This window comes from Podarcis pityusensis (assembly GCF_964106645.2).
Source record: "Podarcis pityusensis genome assembly, chromosome: 15".
Taxonomy (NCBI): domain Eukaryota; kingdom Metazoa; phylum Chordata; class Lepidosauria; order Squamata; family Lacertidae; genus Podarcis; species Podarcis pityusensis.
Genome location: NC_138040.1, coordinates 29,470,153 through 29,488,777, shown reverse-complemented (window position 1 = coordinate 29,488,777; position 18,625 = coordinate 29,470,153). Strand labels below are relative to the sequence as shown.

The 18,625-nt window shown below is 46.0% G+C and overlaps 1 protein-coding gene across 2 annotated transcripts in view; it reads right to left on the bottom strand.

The window, feature by feature from the left end:
• Window positions 1-670: 670 nt before the first annotated feature.
• HYOU1 (hypoxia up-regulated 1) overlaps window positions 671-18,625 on the bottom strand; it is an 18,115-nt gene continuing 160 nt past the window's right edge. The window contains exons 1-24 of one of the 2 annotated variants that reach the window (XM_080983420.1): window positions 17,798-18,218; window positions 15,468-15,561; window positions 14,786-14,864; window positions 14,212-14,366; window positions 13,881-13,957; window positions 13,576-13,757; window positions 12,475-12,590; window positions 11,814-11,997; window positions 11,446-11,580; window positions 11,165-11,247; window positions 10,927-11,059; window positions 10,541-10,728; window positions 9,726-9,864; window positions 9,582-9,642; window positions 8,984-9,066; window positions 8,467-8,640; window positions 7,622-7,824; window positions 7,384-7,471; window positions 6,968-7,090; window positions 6,262-6,395; window positions 5,000-5,084; window positions 4,332-4,581; window positions 3,986-4,069; window positions 671-2,979 (exon numbers count right to left, since the gene is read on the bottom strand). In XM_080983420.1, coding sequence (XP_080839546.1) covers window positions 2,918-2,979; window positions 3,986-4,069; window positions 4,332-4,581; window positions 5,000-5,084; window positions 6,262-6,395; window positions 6,968-7,090; window positions 7,384-7,471; window positions 7,622-7,824; window positions 8,467-8,640; window positions 8,984-9,066; window positions 9,582-9,642; window positions 9,726-9,864; window positions 10,541-10,728; window positions 10,927-11,059; window positions 11,165-11,247; window positions 11,446-11,580; window positions 11,814-11,997; window positions 12,475-12,590; window positions 13,576-13,757; window positions 13,881-13,957; window positions 14,212-14,366; window positions 14,786-14,864; window positions 15,468-15,561; window positions 17,798-17,864 — 2,979 coding nt within the window. In that variant the 5' untranslated portion in view covers window positions 17,865-18,218 and the 3' untranslated portion in view covers window positions 671-2,917. Of the gene's footprint in view, window positions 2,980-3,985; window positions 4,070-4,331; window positions 4,582-4,999; window positions 5,085-6,261; window positions 6,396-6,967; window positions 7,091-7,383; window positions 7,472-7,621; window positions 7,825-8,466; window positions 8,641-8,983; window positions 9,067-9,581; window positions 9,643-9,725; window positions 9,865-10,540; window positions 10,729-10,926; window positions 11,060-11,164; window positions 11,248-11,445; window positions 11,581-11,813; window positions 11,998-12,474; window positions 12,591-13,575; window positions 13,758-13,880; window positions 13,958-14,211; window positions 14,367-14,785; window positions 14,865-15,467; window positions 15,562-17,797; window positions 18,219-18,625 lie in introns of those variants that run through there. The other variant, XM_080983419.1, reaches the window with a different exon arrangement.

Genomic DNA, 18,625 nt, shown 5'->3' with positions numbered 1-18,625 from the left:
TGAAGGGGCCCATAAATAAAATAAAAACGAAACATAAAAATAAGAGTGCTGACTTTCTTCCCTTGGCCAGCAACTTCCAAAGAGGAACGGTCACCAAGGCAACAGCCTCCCTGTCCCTCCTGTCAAAAATGAAACCCCAACTGAAGGAATCAAGCACCACACCAAACAAGGCCCTGCCTTCATGCTAGGAGTATTTAAAGTTTAGGAAAAAACATCCAACACACCCTTTTATATAGTGGGGGCTTAACATGAGGCAGGATTCCAAACTAAAAAGAGGTTCAGGGACAAGAAAAAATCACACAAGGTAGCCAATATGGTGGTCATCAGATGTTGTTGGACTGCCTTTGGGCTTAAGCCATTCGGGCTTAAAAGAATAGGGGCCTAACACCTGGAGGGCACCAGACTTGACTACCCAAGCTCTAGAATGCATCCACCAATATGGAGGGGAAGGAAGCGAGAGGAAAGAAAAACTGCACTTAGGCACCATGGCCAATTCTCACTGCCCACACAGGAGGCCTGGATGGGTTAGGGATTACCAAACAGGCAGCCCCTCACCTTTTAGAAATCCATCACTGCAGCAGATAGTAGGTGGCACTTTAGGATCCATCTGTTTGAGAGGGTAGCCAGTGTAGGTTCCACCAATTTTTATTCTTCCATTTAAAAAGAGTGATTTTTTTTTAGAAAAGCAAGTTATTTTATTGAAACCATTTTCAAAAGGAGCAAATACATTTCAACTGAATGACTTATAATGTGATCACCACCCACTTTCTCCTTTCCTCCCTCCAGAAAAAAAAGTTAACAGAACTGACCAACGAGCACCTGAACATTGATGTAAAACAAACAACCCCAGACTCCACAGCTAAGTAAGTGCCAATATGGCAGAGGGAACTTGCACAATTTCTGCAGAGCACACAAAGGTGGCAGCACAAGGTACTCTCTTGCCTACTGGCTTTCTGGATTAGGCTTAGTTGGGTTTTAGGCAGCAGCAGAGGAATGGAAGAGGGAACATTCCTCCTTCACTCCCAAATTACATTCCCATGACAGAGAAATTAAAACTTCTAAGCCTGCCGTGTTCAAAAGGGGAAAATTTTTAAGAAAAGACAGACACAGCACAAGACAAATTCAGGGAAATGTTTTTCAGGAAACCAAGATTTACATTCAAATTCCAATTACTTTATCAATGCTCACAGTAGAATGCACATTCTGCTCAAAACAGAGGTATGCAGAAACAGTTGCTTTGTTTTTAATAAGGTTTTAAACTCCATTTTCATCAAAATCCAAATATTCAATGCACATTTTAACAGAGGCAAAAACACCTGTGTGTGTATATATATATATATACACACAACTGGGAAAGATGGCAAGCTTAACTTCCAAGCACAAGTAAAAAGCTTGTTGAAATGAAGAGGAAAGGGGGCATTACAATAGGCAGCACACAATTTAGTATTAATTTCTCACATTTGCCTTGTTCTAGGAGCCTGTAGCATTTGGCATACCACTTCTGCCTGAATACTAGAGAAATAATTCCTCAAAGCTGCAAGTTAAGACAAAGACGTCTTGAAATTAATTCAAGAGAAGAACACATTTCCAAATTGATTTTAGGGAGTAGGAGGCAGTGCTTAGGAATGAGTTGCTGAGCAATGATGTTAAAGAAAACAGGGTCTCAGCATGGTCTACATATGATATTCCTTTGAACAGTTTGGACGTTGTGTGTAGAGGGGAAAACTGAAGTAAAAAGGGCTGGATGAAGTTTTTCCTCTACTTTGTGACATCTTTACATATTCTAATTTATGTGCAGTTGGACTGATTTGTACTTCTGAAAACTGAAGTATCACAATTATTTGTCCTATAGCCAAAGCTGTCCCTACTACACTACTAGGTGGCCAAAGTGGAAAGTTCAGCTGCCAGTAGGGTGACTGAGCTAGTAAATAAAAGGTGCACACACACAAAAATGTGCATTCACCACCCAAGACAGCAAGCTTTGTAAGCCAGCTTCCCAAATCACCATATAACATCAGCAGTATTAGGAAATGGCAAGACTAAGAACAGTGCCCAGTGTTGCTGGGAAGGCAATTATAAAGCAAATCTACAAACTTGAGGAGCAAATAAAATAGGTAAAGAAAACCTGTACCTTTCTGGGATAGATCAGACTTCCTGCTTTATTACAACAGCATAGTTTCATGGGCCTCTTAGAAAATGACTGGCATTAGGGAGTTTTGCTAAAGGCAGTAACTGATAATAAGAATCAGGGATGCGTGTCTCATCAGTTGCCATCCCTGCTATGCTACAGCTGTCTGATAAATACTTCTGAAAGCAGAGTTGTATAGTTATCTGTTTGAGCATTTTGGTTTTCCTTCCAAGAATTGCCAACTTCTTTTACTCTCCACTCCTGTTTCATCCATTTCAGTTGCACAGACACCCCCAAAAGAGAAAACTGTCCATCAACAGCCCAAGAGTAAGAATATAAAGGGACTTGCTCATTCAAACCTAGTTGATGAACCATAACATGATGAGGCTGAAGCAGAAGGTTCCAATTTGATATTTCCAGTTGCAGACAAATAATGTTTCCAGAAGGTGAAGCATAGCCCAAAAAACTGCTGATGCCAACTGTCATTTCCTAGAACAGTTTCAGGTAGATTAAATCTACTGGTTAGAAGTGCAATTCTGGGGACAGTGCTGTGGAAAACACAGCAAGAGTGCCCAGTGAGCTCAAAGTCATTTTTAAAGAAAGGAAGAGACAAGACAACACACCAAAATCAGCAACAAATAAATCCCCAACAGAAAGAAAAAAAATGTACAGCTCTATTGCATTTTGTTGTCAGTCTGTGCCATGTTCCACTAACCAGGTCCATCATAAAAACAATGGAGTTAACTGTAAATAAATAGGTGTTGGTGCAAGGGGGGGTTTAAGGAACTGTTATAATTCATCATTGGTTCTGGTGTCTTCCCTTGTTTCCGACCTCTTGTCAGTTTGTGGCCCTGAAAAGAGCAAGAGCAGAAAAACCATAATGAATCAAAACTGTGCAGCATGGACAACAACTTTCCAAATCACGATAGTACCGGGGAAACATGTTCAGATACACAAAGAGTAAGAAAAATTCCTGCAACAGCAACAGGGTAGCAGGGTTAGAACGCAAGAGCAGGCAGATAAAGCCATGGTTTGAGACTCAAACATATTAGCGGATGGAAGAGCATTTGGAATCGAAAAGTAAAGGGTTGCTACCTCTACAAATCCCCACCCTAACCCTGGACGGTTCCAAAGGGATTTGGTTCTTCAAGATTCCCAGTGCCAACTCTCGTGCAGTGCAGGGATGAGGTAAACAGGAAGTAAGAAAAGGTTAATTGGGGGGGGGGGGATACATTGCCATCCTTGAGATGCATACTGCATAAAAATTCAATCAGTTTTGTGGCACTTTAAACCCACACATTTGTGCCACTTAAATTCCCTACACATGCTCTTGAGGCCCCTTCCTCCATCAGGACTGTTGAGATCACTTGGGGAGGAGCTTTTGCCAGGAGCACCCTTCCCCTGGGTTAGCAGGGCAAGGAGGAGAGCAAGCCTTGTCTGGGAATAGCTCATCCCTCTGTATTACTGTCTTTTCTCCTCCCTCCCTGAATGTTGGGAATGCTCTTGGTGCCCCTTGAGCAACACAGTGCCCAGTGTCTTTTCTGAAAGCAGCCACGTCTCCCCCTGTCTTGCAGCCAATTCCCAGGGTGGCATGGAGTTTCCCAGCATAACTGTATGAATTGACTATGGCTATTAAAATAGTAATTTGGATAACTTGTTTCCTTACATTGTTTCACATTGTGAATTTGAGGCCCACAATAGCGTGGCTCCAGAATAAAAGGTTCCTGAATTCCCACTATGACGTGGAGAACCCAAGAAAAAGCAATCACATGGCCTAGGGAACTCCAATTCTCTCAGCCCAATATTTCCTTATCAGAGTTCTGCTCAGTGATCAAAATAAATCGATTCATTCCTTACCAGAGTCTGGTCCCAATTCATCATCCAGTGGTGCTTTTTCTTCTATGGGTGGTTCTTTGACTGGGCTAGCATCTTCTGGTTTATCTGGTTGGAAGGAGAAAAAATGGTATCCATAGTTGCAGAGGTATGTGCAATGACCAAACTGGATGCACACCACATCACCCAAGAAAAATTTGAACCATTTACAATACATCTCATGGAGCAACCAACCAAAGGCTAGAAGAGGCAGCAAAGACTGAGGACCCTCTTTTACACCAAGCAGTCTTCCACAGGGCTAGTTTCAAACACCAGGGAATATGAACAGGGGAATTAGAAGACTACTGATGCTGCTGCGAGACCTTCTCACCTTTTTGATTCTCATCTTTGGGAGGAATGACCTTTTCACCCTCAGGAGGCACAGTGGTGTTCTTGCCCGCTTCTGTTTTTGTGGTGTTCTTCTTGGGGGGCCTGATCTTTGAAAACTTGGCTTTGTTGAGGAGGTATTGCACTTCCCTGTCCAGAGCTGCAATCTTCAGCTCAATGTCTTTGGAAAGCAGAATAGGCTTCTCGGCGGGCGACAGCTTGGTCTGTTCTGCCAGGGTCTCATTCTTCCACAACTAAAACAAACAAACCCAGGAAAACATATTATCCTTAGGCTCCACCTGATAAGACCAGCCTTGTTTGGTGCTGTTCATTACCAAGTGCCAATGGCCTTCTGACCTGACACAACTCCACTACTCAGTGCATAATCACTGCTTAAAAGCTCCATCTGGCCTCTGCTGAGCCCTATTTCTACAACCATCCATTCATTCGTTCATACCCCCCACTCCATAAAGTGAGCACAACTTGTGGGCTTACTGTATTTTGGCAGGATTCTTAGGTTTACCTGTGAACTGAATCACAACATTCTAAGTAAAAAGACCAAAAGGGGTATCTTTTGGAGCCTAGAGCAGAAGGGACAAGACGTGCACATGCATGAACGCACATAGTTTGGATACTGAAAAGATTTTCTGCACTCCTTGTGACCCTTCTTACCGTTGTCTCGTTTATAACTTTTTCCAAGGTGCTTAGCTCCACCTCTGTGAATAACTGATCAGCCTCCGGGATCATGCGAGCTCCCCTGAAAAAAATGAATGAGAAATGTGTCTCCCTCTTGCCCTGAAGCAGTTTTCACACTATATTAAAGCTCTCTAGTTGGTGTAACTGGCTCCTGTGCAGCCAACAACAACTGCTAAAGACAACACCTTCAGCTTTACTATTCTAGGAAAAGTGACAACTGGGACACAGGATGCAGCTCAGAAATATCTACGCTAATAATAATAATAATAATAAATTTTATTTATATCCCGCCCTCCCCAGCCGAAGCCGGGCTCAGGGCGGCTAACAACACTAAAATAGTGCAACATTATAAAAACATCAAAGAATTAATTAAAATCAAAATTGATGGCAACCATAAACTAAAGTATTGTAAAGATTGCCAAAGGAGGGAGTCAGGCTGCGCCCTGACCAAAGGCCTGGTGGAACAGCTCTGTCTTGCAGGCCCTGCGGAAAGATGTCAAGTCCTGGAGGGCCCTAGAACATTTCTAGCTAATTTCAACTGCTAAGTTTGACAACCATGTTAACAAGTGAGATGGACAACAGGTGAAACTTCGGGAGATGGTTACAAAGCGGGATTTTTCCCCCAGTGACCATGAGTGCCAATTTATTTTGCCTCAAACAATTTTCCTTTCTATTTGGTGACAAAGACATGGAATCAGCAACTCCGAAGTTCTACATAAAAATATATATTGCTCAAGGAAAGGAAAAAAACCCCAGTATGTATGACTACGGTAAAATACCAGCCCTCCGTAAGAAAAGCAAACTCCACCACACCCTTACAGCAGCATGCACATGTGTCCTTGATATGCACCCTTACTTCCTTTCAAAGTAGCAGAGATTTGGAAAGCAACTCTCATGGGTAAGAGTTTAGCGTTCCATGCTAAGAAACTCAACTTCTCACAAATGGAGACCATTTTCATATATAACTTTTAGCAAGAGGACGCTACAGCACTGGAACCGGTTGCTATTCTTCCATGAGTTCCACTATCAGCTTGAGAACAAGGCTTATTAAAATAAAACTTTTGTGTGGTACACTGGTTGCCTTGCTGAGATTTAAACAGCTGCATTGCACAGCTCCCCATGCACACCCTTTGGTTCCAGAGAGCGCTGATCTCAGCTGCTAGTGTAAGTGAGGCAATCCCCTCTGCCCCAACCCAAGTCCCCTCCTCTCCTACTAAAGACATCTTGGTTGCTCGTACTTGAGGAAAATATTGGAGTGATTGAGCAAGCTTTCTAGGGTAGCTAGACGGTCTGGCCACTTCCTTCTCTCCTCCACACGGAAGAAAAGGCTCCGACACAGCTTCTTCAGTTCAGAGAGCCTCTCTTTCAGCTCCTGTGAATTGGAATAGAAGTTAAAAAACTAAAATTCTGCCTCGGACACATATATCATCTTGCAAAGATTACTGATGGTTTGGAAATTCAGGAAGTAGGGGTTAAACATCCACAAACTGAGCCTGCCTGGAGACACACTAGAACTCCGCCCTGGAGTCTCCACAGTGACAGCTAAGCTATTATTAGGGCATCCAGTTCCCAGGGAGTTCAAACCCCCGTCCCAAAGTTAAGAGGACACACAAGCCAAGTGTGACACTTGCAGGTTGGTCAGACATGCAGACCACGGGAATCCCGCACAATGTTTGCAGCTATGAATGACAAAGTATTTTGCCATTGCCCAGAAGGCAGTGCAGTCAAGGAAGTTTAAAGTTGTTCTCATCAACCATAGCAAGTCACCTTCTTCCGTTTCTGACAAAACATACTGGCAAAAATTTCTAAAATGCTTTTGGCAAGGGAAAGACACTACTGTAGTCCAGATAACCCACATGAAACACACTCTGAGAATCTTTAGCCTTACAATACAGAGAAGTTTCCCCTGAAAAAGATATTATCAGTTCAAAGTGGTGCCCCAACCTTAGTTGTGGCTGTATAGCCTTCCTCTTCCATCCAGTTGGAAGCTTCGCTCAGCTTCTTGGAAATTTCCTCTCGCTCTTCTTCTGTTGAAACAAACTTATACTCCTCCTGTTGTAGCTTATCCTGGTAAAAAAGACACACACAAAATCAATCTCTCTGAAGTTCTTGTCACTTATGGGAACATTCACCAAACAGGAGTCTTAGGCTTTGTTCGCTCGTCCTCCTGACAGAAATTTAGCCAAAGGCGACACGGCAGCCTCCCTGACCTATTCCAAATTTTCTTACAGCTCAAATTGCAATAGTGCTGCAACTTTTATACGGCAGCAGAGAAATAATTTTATGGGGGTGGGATCATCGGCAACAAGATGAACCCGCTAAAGCAATCTATGCCCTCTGATCCTTTTCCCAGGACCTACCTGAGTCTCAAAGATGAAGGCCTCAAGGCCATTGGCTGACTTTTCCCTCTCATGCTTTGCTATGTCTCTTTCAGTCAATTCTTGCAACCTGATGTTAGAAAAAGGTGGGAAGAACAAGGTACCCAAGGTCACCTTCTCTGAATGGGAGAAGACAAAAAGCATCCCCATGTACTGACTGCAAGCAGTCTCATCCCAGCCCACAGCTAGGGGGCAGAGGCAGCCCTGAAGATCCACCTACTTCTTAATGGAGTCCTGCAATTCTTCTGGCAGCAACTCTGGCACATCATTCACATCCAACTCAACTGCAATCTCTTCCACCAGCTTTTGTTTCTTTGGCGGCTTCAGCTTTTTCTCCTCCTCCTCGGCTGCTTTGGCACCATTGCTCTCGGGGCTCTTTGTAGGCTCTTCATCCTTCCCAGTATCTGTCTTCTCTTGGGCTTCCTAGATGGGAGCAATTCCAGGACTAACAGGGGGCTGTTTTCAGCCACCAGCTAGAGCCAACATTTGACAGGTTTGCTTTAATTTTAAATTTAAGCTGGGCCGGCCCTGCCATTAGGAAGAGAGGCAACTACCTCAAGTGCTAACTTCTGGTAACAGCTACCTAACAACCCCATTCCTTCTGAGTTCCCTGGCCATATCTTTCTGTTGTAAGATCTGTACCTGCATAACTACTGTTGCCCTCAGGGTTGGTGGAGAGCATTATTCCACTGGCAACAATGAAATAAAAAATTCAACTGCTGGTCCAGTCAGAGTTTGTATGTACAATTTGTTGTTGGTGGAAACCACCGTATTTGCTTCAGGTAGCAAAAGGTTTTGTAATGGCCCTGGATTCAGCCATGCTCAGAACCATGTAGATGCCAAGTTTTCAGGAGAATTCTCACACAACCCCATAGGCACCAGACCTTAAAAGGAAGTTTCCCACCCTCTCCAATAAGTAGACAACAGTGGTTCAGGGGATTTGAAACGTGAAAAAGTACTGTTCCCCACAATAATTTCACCCCTACGGACGCCTTCTCATTTGTCTCCTATTGGATAAAAGGGGGGGGGGAGGCTGTTCAGTGACCCTGCTCACTGCTTGCTCACCTGGGAGTCAGATTTCTCTCTTCCTTCCTCTTGTTGGTCCTCAGCTGAAGCATCTTCAGCAGCTTTTTCCTGAGATGGGGATGGCGTTGGCTGCCTTTCTTCCTCCTCACTAGCAGCCCCATTGTCATCCTTCTGGTCCTCCTTACCCACTTCCGCTTGGCTCTCCTCTTCCTCCTGGGCAACAGAAGGGAAATTCCCAAGGGTGTTATAAGAACCTTGTGCAGCTAGGCTTCTTCAGCTAAGACAGGCATGACTCTGAAGGGACCCAGCAGGTCCAGCTACAAGCTCTGCTGCGACAGACACTTGTCATGGAATCCTTCTGACTCTTAAGTATTTATTATGGTTTTAGCCAAGAACAAAGTGCCATTGAACAGGTTCACAGAACTCTTGAGACTAATACCAGGATCCACCCCTGATCTTTTTTCATATTTGTACCCCTTTTCAAGTCCCTGCTGACATTTGCATTAGGCTCAAATCCTGCATCTTGCTGGCAGGTTCTCCACAGAACAGAGCTCACCTGAACAGTCTCAGTCAAGTTTTCAGGTGCTTCTGGCACAGGGCTCCCTCCTCCAAAGAGACTAGAGATGGTGTTCCCAAGCTCTGTTCGAAAGAAGAAACATACTTAAGAAAGGTTTGGGTTCTACACACAGAAAACCCAGCTCCTGTCTGCCACCTGACCATCCCCTCTGTGGTAAGGGACAGATCTTTGTGTCTGCTTAGTGAAAGCCTTCATAATCTATGTGGCAGCCTCTTGGGGTGGGTGTCGGCTGGCAAAATAGCATGGGTCACCTCTGCCCCTACAGCTGTAAAAACTACAACACCCTCAACGAATGTAAAACCTCCATGTCTCCGAGTGCCAAGTGTCGTGGTGTGTACACTGCCTTGTTTCTCCAGCATACCGGATTACTAAAGGTAGCCAAGAACAGAGAGGCCCCACCCCAAGGAACCAGTCCTTGCAACCGCAGCTTGCTTGGTTGGGAAAGCTGAGGGGCAAAGAGTTGGAAAGGTCTCATTTCCGACCACTCAAAATGATGCTGAAAACTGGGAAGGGGCAGATTAAGTCAAACTGCCTACATGGTACGAGAAGAGCTGTTGCTGCAACCCAACCAACTCACTTGTTAGCGTGGATTCCTCCTCTGGCTTGTCCTCCACCAGAGTCTCAAACACAGATTCTACCTGGGAGACAACACATGGAGCAGAATGAGATTGGAAGGTCCAGCAAGTAAGCCAGAGATGAAGGGCATTGAAGCGGTACTTACACGATCGAGGCTCAGCACACCACTCTCGTCCATGTTGAAATGAGCCTTGATGCCTTTGGACTCATAATCCAAATGTTTCTTGAAGCTCTCGCCCACTCCTTGCAGCTTCACCCTTGTGAGATTCAAGGACCCGAAAGCTCTGCAGGAACCACACGAGGACACACATTGGGATGGGTGAGCACAGCGGCTGGCCAACCCTCCTTTCTGTTCCCATTCTCTAGCTCTACCACAGAAATCACAAAACCTTGTAGAAACACTGAAGGGCAGTAATATAGATATTTTATTTCCTGGATACTCAGCTGCAAGGGCACAAGTTCAAACAGCCGAGAACAAATTTGAGTTCCCAAAGCCGTAGCCACTGACATAAAGCTGAGTTCAGGCAGAATCATAAACTCTGAGAACATGAGTCAAGTTAAGCCTTTTTTAAAAAAAGGGTTTTATTAGGACTTTTCAAAATACAATAGAAGACCAGACCAAAGCAGAAACAAAAGAAAGAAAAGAAAAGAAAAGAAAAAGAATATTTAAGGAAATAATAACAGAATAGAAAGATAAACAAAAAGATAACAAAAATAAGTAAAAGGGACTTCCAGCTACCACATACAAGAGTTCCTCAAAACAATCAAATTTTCAATAAAGAGTAATATCCAGCTATTCCACCCTCTGTCATGTTTTGCTTTTGTTCTTTAAGCAAACCCCGTCAATTCTTCCCTCCTTAGACCAAATTCCCGGGCAGCTGTAACTACCATAACAAAAGGGGAAAGGAAAGTAAGAACCAACATGTTCTGTTTTTGTGGCTGACCCACAACTGCACTCACTTCAAGTCACTGTCACCCAGAAAGCCCATATCTGCGTAGTTGACATGGAACTCAAAGTCATCTGTGTATCGGTTGAAGGTGATGACCTTCCGTTGGGGATACGGAGCCATGCGCTGGAACAGGATCCGCCGGTTGTGCTTAAGGCTCTTGGATTTATCCTCCTCTTCTACCTCACGGGTGAACTCAACCTAAGGTTAGGAGAGGATAAAGCACAGACTGTACCTCTTCCAGATTCTACCACGGGAGAGCCAATTGCATGCCAACAGGCGTCTTGTCATTAAGGGACAAAGATCAGCACTTGAGACAGAATGCCAAGATAGGCTTTTTACCAACCCTCTCCCTGAAATCCACAGCACTCTGATACTTGGTAATGAACCACAGCTCACCTGGATGGGGAAAACAGCTGCATCACGGACAATGAAAGGCTTCACCTTAAAGGCTTTGCTCAAGGCAGCTGCTTGGTAGACAGCGCCCATTGCAGCTGCTTCATCTGCATTGATGTTCTTGCCCAGCTCATCCCTGTGTTGTCAACAGAAGAATGATTAGATGCTACCCTGCTCTGGACAGAGAATATTTTGAGGGGTGGGAGGCGGAAAGTACCACCAAAACTGGGCTGATGCTTACTTGCCAACTGCCTTTAGCAGAAATTCCTGCACTTTTGGGACACGAGTGGCACCACCGACAAGGATCACCTGGTCAATTTCATTCTGGGAATTGGGGAAAGATAACAAGGTCTGACTCTCTGAGCTTGAACTCTGTTACACTTTCTGAATCTAAGAGTTCTGCTTGCACAGATGTAGGTGGCCTGGAAGGAGCAGTAAGTGCTTCCCACCATGGCCTGTGCTGTGGAATTCACGTTGTTTGGTGAAAACGAGAGACCTTGTAACAAAACCATCCGCACTTACCAAACCAATCTCAGCACTGGTGACCGCCTGCTGCACAGGTCCTGCAACCCGCTGGAACAAATCAGAGCACAGCTCCTCCAATTCCTGCCGTGAAACTTTGGCCTTGAAGTCAATGTCATCCAGCAAGCCCTCGATCTAGGGAGAGAAACCAAGAGCATCTTATCTCACAGACACATGCAGCATTTCCTCTCTGAAGCCACCAAACTGCTTCTACTGTGCCTTCAAAACAGGATAAGACCTTAATGAAATGTAGAAGCTTTTCATCTACATGTAAGCAGATAGCTGCTTACAATTGACTATAGCAGACTACAAAGGTTAGGCATTTTCCATGCACCCATGCCACACCAAATGATACACACACAACCTACCTGCGCCACATGGTCAGCATTGGCACTTAGTACTGTTTTCACGCGATTGGCTTCCTTTAGCAGCTTGGCCATGGCCCGGAGATTTTTCCGGACATCCTTTGATGGATTTTGCTGATTGAAGAGTTTGGCCAGATGGTCACGGAGGCGCAGCTCCATCTCCAGCCCTCCCAGTGTGCGATCAAATCTGAGGAGGAAGACGAGGTATGCAGTGGAAGCAGCTACTCAAGCCAGCAGCCCCTTTGCAAAGAAGCCCAGCAACTACCTCTCCAGCTACCACTCCTCTTAACAAGCTTGATATCTCTCTATTCCCTCCCACCCCAAAACCAGCATTTTGGTTTTCTAAACATCCTTCCACAAGAGCCCTGCAGCCAGATCAGACCACATGTCCATCCAAATCCAGCATCCCAATCTTACAGTGGCTTATGGGCAACCATCAAATAGGAAACAAATGCAATAGCACTCTCCACATTTGCCATTCCCAGGAAATCACTATAAAAAGAAGGGGGGGGGGAGAGGCATGTTGACTCCAGCTAGGACCTAGCCAACATGTTCCATTATGAATTTGTTTGATTCTGCTTTGTGCAATACACCTCCCAGTTTGAACCTTTCCTGCTCTCTCCTGACTCTCTAGCAAATTTAATTCCAAGAATCAAGCTCTTACCCAACACCCCGAATCTGAAGCTGAGGCTGGGTTCCCGAGTCCTTGGTTTTCACTGCTTGGTAAGTCACGATGGTACACACAGTGCTGCCTGCTCCCATGTCATAAAACATAATATTCTGGAAATCAAGAAAGAATCAATGCTAAAGACAGCAGGCAACAGCAGGCACGGAGGTATCACAGTCTGAAGGATGGTACATGAATGTCTGTGGGAAGTCAGATCAGCAGTCTCCAAGCTTAAAAATATATACAAGAGTATGAAGTTGTCAGAGTGGCTGGGGCAACCCAATTAGATGGGTGGGATATAATAATAATAATAATAATAGTCAGACTGTTTGTTCATCTGGTCCAGAGGTGGGTCAGCCCTCCAGCCTGCAGGCCTAATTAGACCTAATATGGGTCCAAAATTGGCCCATGAGGCTGTTTTCTGCCAAGTATGCCCACCAGCCCCACACCAGATGTCATGTGTGATGTCAGGTGGGAGACAGGTAAAGATGCAGCTGACAAGATGCTATATTGGGAGTCCTGACGAATGCTCCAGATTGTGCATTGGCAAGGGAGGCTTCCTGTCCACGTCAATCAACTGACAGACAAAGCAGGCATGTGGAACTCTAACAGGCCTCAAGTGTCCACCTGTGGCCTTGGTGACTCCAAGCCCAGTGGATTGGATGTGCAACCAAGTTCTCCAGAGGAAGCTCAAGTCACAGAGCCAATCTGTAGTCAAACCTGCAGAAAGCAGGTTTGGAGTCACTGCCTATTGGCCAGTAGGTACTAACTTGAAACTTGGCTTGGCTTTGGTAACACAGCTTGCCTTGCTACAAAGGATAAGTTGGTCACTAGATTTCATAGTAATATCAGATGACTGACAGGTGAGAGGGCCCTGCTCGCTTGTGTATGTGGCTAGCTGGAATTAGGGGAATGCGGAACCGGTACATAAAAGTTTGGATTCACATAAAAGTTTGGATTCAAACAGGCAGCTCTCATTGACCAAGAAGACTGCCCTGCCCAAATTCCCTGTGGTTTCTAGGTAAGGTTACAGAGGCACAATGAGCTTGAGCCCTGGGTAAAAACCTCCCCCCTCCCAAACCCTCCAGTTACAAGCACCTGGGCTGTAGCGTTGATGTCCTTCCTTCGGAACACCCCATAGTTCAAAGCCACAGCTGTGTTATCATTGATGAGCTGCAAAACCTTGAGATCTGCCATTTTTGCTGCATGCAGGACCGCTCTCCTCTCCGCCTGGTTGAAGTAGGCAGGGACAGTGATCACAGCATCCTTGACAGGCTGTTCTGTAAGATAAGGAGAAGGTATGGTGTGAGCTCCTGGTTCAGGCATATTTTTACTCATATCCTTGCTGACCAAAGAAGGAAAGACAACTCTTGTGCCTCAAACACTCAAGAGTCATTTCTAACCTGCAAATTCCTCTGCCAGTGCCCGAGAATAGTTGAGCACCATGCCCAGGATCTCTTCTGGAGTATACTGCAATTTGCTGCAAGGAAGAACAAGAATGATCAATTCTAAATTCCTGATCCCAGCTGTGAAATGCATCTTTTGAGCATGAGTGGACCTCATCACTTCCACAAACCACTTGCCCCTTATCAGGGCACATACCAAATACAAGCTGACCATGGCATTTGGCCAACCAAATCTATGCAGCAGTACTCCCAAAGTGGCTTACAGAAAGATGCCACAACCTTTCTTGCTCAGCAGTGCCACGTGGCAAACCTCAAAGTGGAAACGTACTCTGACAGCTTGAAACTGACTGTCTCCCTCCTTGCATCTTTCACCAGCTCATGTTCTGGGAACCGTGACTGGTACATGGTCACTTGTGGGTTATCAATGCGCTTGCCCAGGAGATCCTGGAAATACCGGAAAGCCACTTTTGGGTTCTTGATGCCCTATTAAAAAAACAGGAAAAACACACAACCATGCTGATTCCTCCGGAATGTTCACCTATCCCCCATAAATTTCTTTTAAAAAGGCATACACGCCAGAAACCCTCAACAACTCAACTACTGAAAATACCCAAAGTGGCATTTCGGAGCCTCTGTTTCCAAAACCCAAAAAGTCACCGCATGCCAGCACTGGAAAAGTCCTTCTCTGGAACATGAGATAACCTGCCAAAGAGGACTTGTAGTACTGTCTCTTCAACAAATCTCAGTGGGGAGGAACATGTTATTGAAGCTGAAAGTGTAAAGAGGAAGGTGCAGCAGAGACAGGACCCCAGAAGAACAAGCTGTGTATGCAAATAAATACTCTTGGTACAAAGTATAGAAAAGGCAGAGGGGATGTGTGAGTGGACATCTGAGGGACTTACCATTCCCACGGCATTGTCACCAAAGAGGCGCTCATTCTCCTTTAGAGTTACAGCCACTGGTGTTTTTCTCCGAGATTCCCTAGAACAACAAGAAAAGTTAAACTAGAACTGTTTCCTGGGGAGATAGGAAGTTGTCTAACAACCAGGCTAGGCTATTTATTCATCTAGCTGAAGCAATATTTCTGACTCAGGTCTGCAGTGGTTCTCCAGGGCCTCAGACAGAGGCACACTATTCCGATCGTTTGGTTCCTAATAAATTTAAGCAGGAGATGCCTGGGATTGAATACGTGACCTCCTACAAGCAAAGCAGGTGCATTGCACAATGGCCCTGCCCCAGAGATTCCTGGGGTCTAACTTCTGGGTTCCTTGGAGAAATGCAGAACTGGTTTTCAATGCCAGGATTCAGCACTGGAACAGGTGAAGAGAAACGCAGTGGAGTCTCTTCTAAATAACCACATCTAAGATTAGGGAACAATAAGTAAGGGCAAAAGGAAGTTACACCTATGGGAAACTGCCCCGTATCTTCTGTACTGCACCACTAAGACATGGATTTATTCCTGCACTGTAAGTGGTTGGACCGGATGAACCTTGGGGCACCTTTACAATTCTTTGATGTGTCAAGCCCTCCAAAACAGTTGTTGCCACAGTCACATTCATTGCAGCACATATTTAGCCCACTCACTTGTTTAAGACAATTTCCATTGGCACCCCAGGCTTCACAATGGCGATCTTCATAGATTCACTACCCATGTCCACTGACATCACAGCCAATGAATCTGTGGAACAAAAGTATTGTGTCAAATGTACTTTCTTCCAGGAAGAACCTCAGACAATACCCTCCAGCCCAGCCTCCTTCCAATTTCTAATGCTTAGCTGAATCAAAAAGCCAGTCTAAACACAGATGTGTTACAGCACACCCGGAGGACTCCACCAGAAGAAAGTTTCACAGTACTGTATCATCCAAAGCATCTCATTTGTAGCGAAACATCTCAAAACATCTCTTTATCGCTAAGTATTTTTTAAGCATCCTTCAACCATATTCCCAGGGAGGTTTATAGAAAGTAAATAGAAAAAACAAACACACAATCAAAATGCAAATAAAATTATAAAGCTAAAAGCTACAAAGTAGTAAGAGCATAATAAAACAACCAGAAGAATTAAAACTATGTCTACATGGAAATTAGGAGGCATCTTTCCTGCTACTAAAAGAAAAATAAACTAGATTCCAGAGACCCACCCAGAAGGCCTTCTCTCTGGTAGCTACTTGCTTCACCATAGATATGGGGGCACCTACAGGAGACCCTCCAATGAATATATTAATTTATGGAATTAATGAGTACTAGGGAAGTACTCAGTCCTTTAAATAGTCCAGCCATAAGACATGAAGGGTTTTGAAGGTGAAAAACAGCACTTGAACTGGACCTGAAAATGGACTGCGAGCTACTGTGGTTGGCATCACAGAAGCATAATACAATAAATAATGCCCAGTCCAACATAGCTATCTAACAGTATGAATGGGGGTTTCCAAACAGACTTCAAGGTAGTCAATATGTGCCTTATGGACATGTGGCACTGACAGCATAGCCAAGGGAGGCCCTGAACTGGTTTTAAAGGGCACCTGGCCTCTAAGACACATTGGGCCCAAACCACTAAGATCCTCAAACACAGGCTCAAACGCCATCCAGGTTGAATTGTGAATCCTGCAATAGAAGGCTACCTGGAGGTGGAGCCAATGGCACACAAGTCGCTAACATGTTCCTGATAACTCAACAGCCTGCCCCATTCTGCACTAGCTGATACTTATGAAATCTCCAAGGATAGTGCCCCCCATGCCAAATACTTAGTAGCCTAGCCTAGAGGTTACAAATGGCAGATAAATATCTGACGTCAAAATCCAAGAAAAAAGGGTTACAACATTATCAATTTTATTTTGAAAAATGGCTCTCTATTTACTTTAAAGTTAGTTTTGGTAAACACAAGTTATGGCATAGGTCTGAATAAAAAAACTGAACCTCTGCTGGATGCCTACAAAAACAAGGAGCTATTATTCTTGCCAATGGACCCCATATCAATACCAATAAATCTAATATCCAGGGGCCCCAAAAGCTCCCTGCAAATTATAGCAATGCCTGCCATAATCAACACCTCTCCTAATATGGTCTCTGAACCTAAAATGGGCTATCATTTACATCACTGAAAGTGCCTCTTTTCAAGAACTAAACTGGTAAAAAAAAGATATGCAAGAACGTACAGCTGGTTCCTCTTTCTTTATGCAACACATTTTGTAAGGCTTAAATGTTGACACACATTTTCTACAGGAGGTGGCAAATGAAACATGCCACCACCAAATAAATAAGTAAATGTAGTGCAGCATCAGCAACATCCTTTAGAAAAGTTGTCTCCATCAGGTCCCACAGCCAGTTTCTGCATTCCAATAGTTCATAATGAGTCCAACACCAGCTAAAATGGAAATGCTTTCACTCTCAGGGACATGACAGACTGTCACCTAAGGGCTACCTCAAGGTGTGCACAGAAGCATCCAAGGATCACTCGGCCCTTCCTGCTGGTCAGTTTCGTCCCGCCCACCTACAGGATACACGTTAGCTTTTCAGACAGTCAGCTCAGTCGTTGTGGTTTCGAGCCCCATGCTGGGCAAGAGATTCCTGCATTGCAGGTGGTTGGGCTTTATCAGGGTTCCCCAAATTTGGGTCTCCAGGTGTCTTTGGACTACAGTTCCCACACCCCTGACCACTGGTCCTAAAGGATAGGGATGATGGGAGTTGGAAGTCCAATATCAGCTGGCGATCCAAGTTTGGGAAACCCTGGACTAGATGATCCTAGTGGTTCCTTCCAACACCACCATTCTATGATTCTGAGGCGAGTCGGATGCAACCATGCGACCAAAGGGCTCGCTCCTGCCCAACTCCGCTTAGCAAGCCTGATTCTTCGGCAACTTGCAAAACCACCAAGATCTTTCCCAGGTCCTTCCACGGGGGCGGGAGAGGCACCTACCCAAGTGCGCAGGCAGGGAAGCCAGCAGGAGGAGGGGCAGCAGAAGCCACACGCGTGCTGGAGCCATCCTGACGATCGAGGGCCGCCCAACCCCGATGTGGAAACAAAGACGAGGCAGGGAGGGCACTTTCCTCCGACAGACCCGGAACGGCGGCGAGGCCCGGCGCCAAGGTTCACCTGGAGACCCAGAGGTTCCCCCACCCCCACGCGGAAGAGGCCGACCCCCGGGCGCCTCTAAGGGGGACGCCGCTGTCTTCGGCCCGGCACGCCAACCGCTCGCTCCGGGGGCTCCCTGCCCGCTCGCTCTCGGCTCGGACTCCGCGGACTCTCTCCCTCCCGCTCCGGCTGCCCCTCTCTCTCTCTCTCTCCCCTCGGCCGGCCGGTCTCCCGGACTCCCTGGCTTGCGAAAGCTGCGCTCCGCCCTCCTTCCCTCCCCGGAGCCGGACGCGGCGCGAGCTCATTGGCCCGGCGGCTCCCCTCGAGCGCTCCCCATTGGGCCACGTCTCCGGCGCCCGGCGCAGCGGCCGCAATCATTGGCCGAGGGGCGGGGCTTCCTAGCGTGGCGGTGGCAGCGACGGGCCTGACCGGAGAGCTCCTGAGCACGTGCAGACTGCGCGCTCTCCTTTGGCCACCCCCAGCACCTCTCTGATCTGTGCCGGCCCGCCAGACAGTCACAGTCACCCGCCCTCGGCCTGCGGGCTCAGCGGGGATGCCTGCAATACCGCCGCGTGGAAACAAGGGGGCAGCGGCGCAAGGGCTGCGGGTCTTCTCTGCGCTTGCGCACTAGGGCGGGGGGGGTTTAGAGACCCGGCGAACTACAAATCCCAG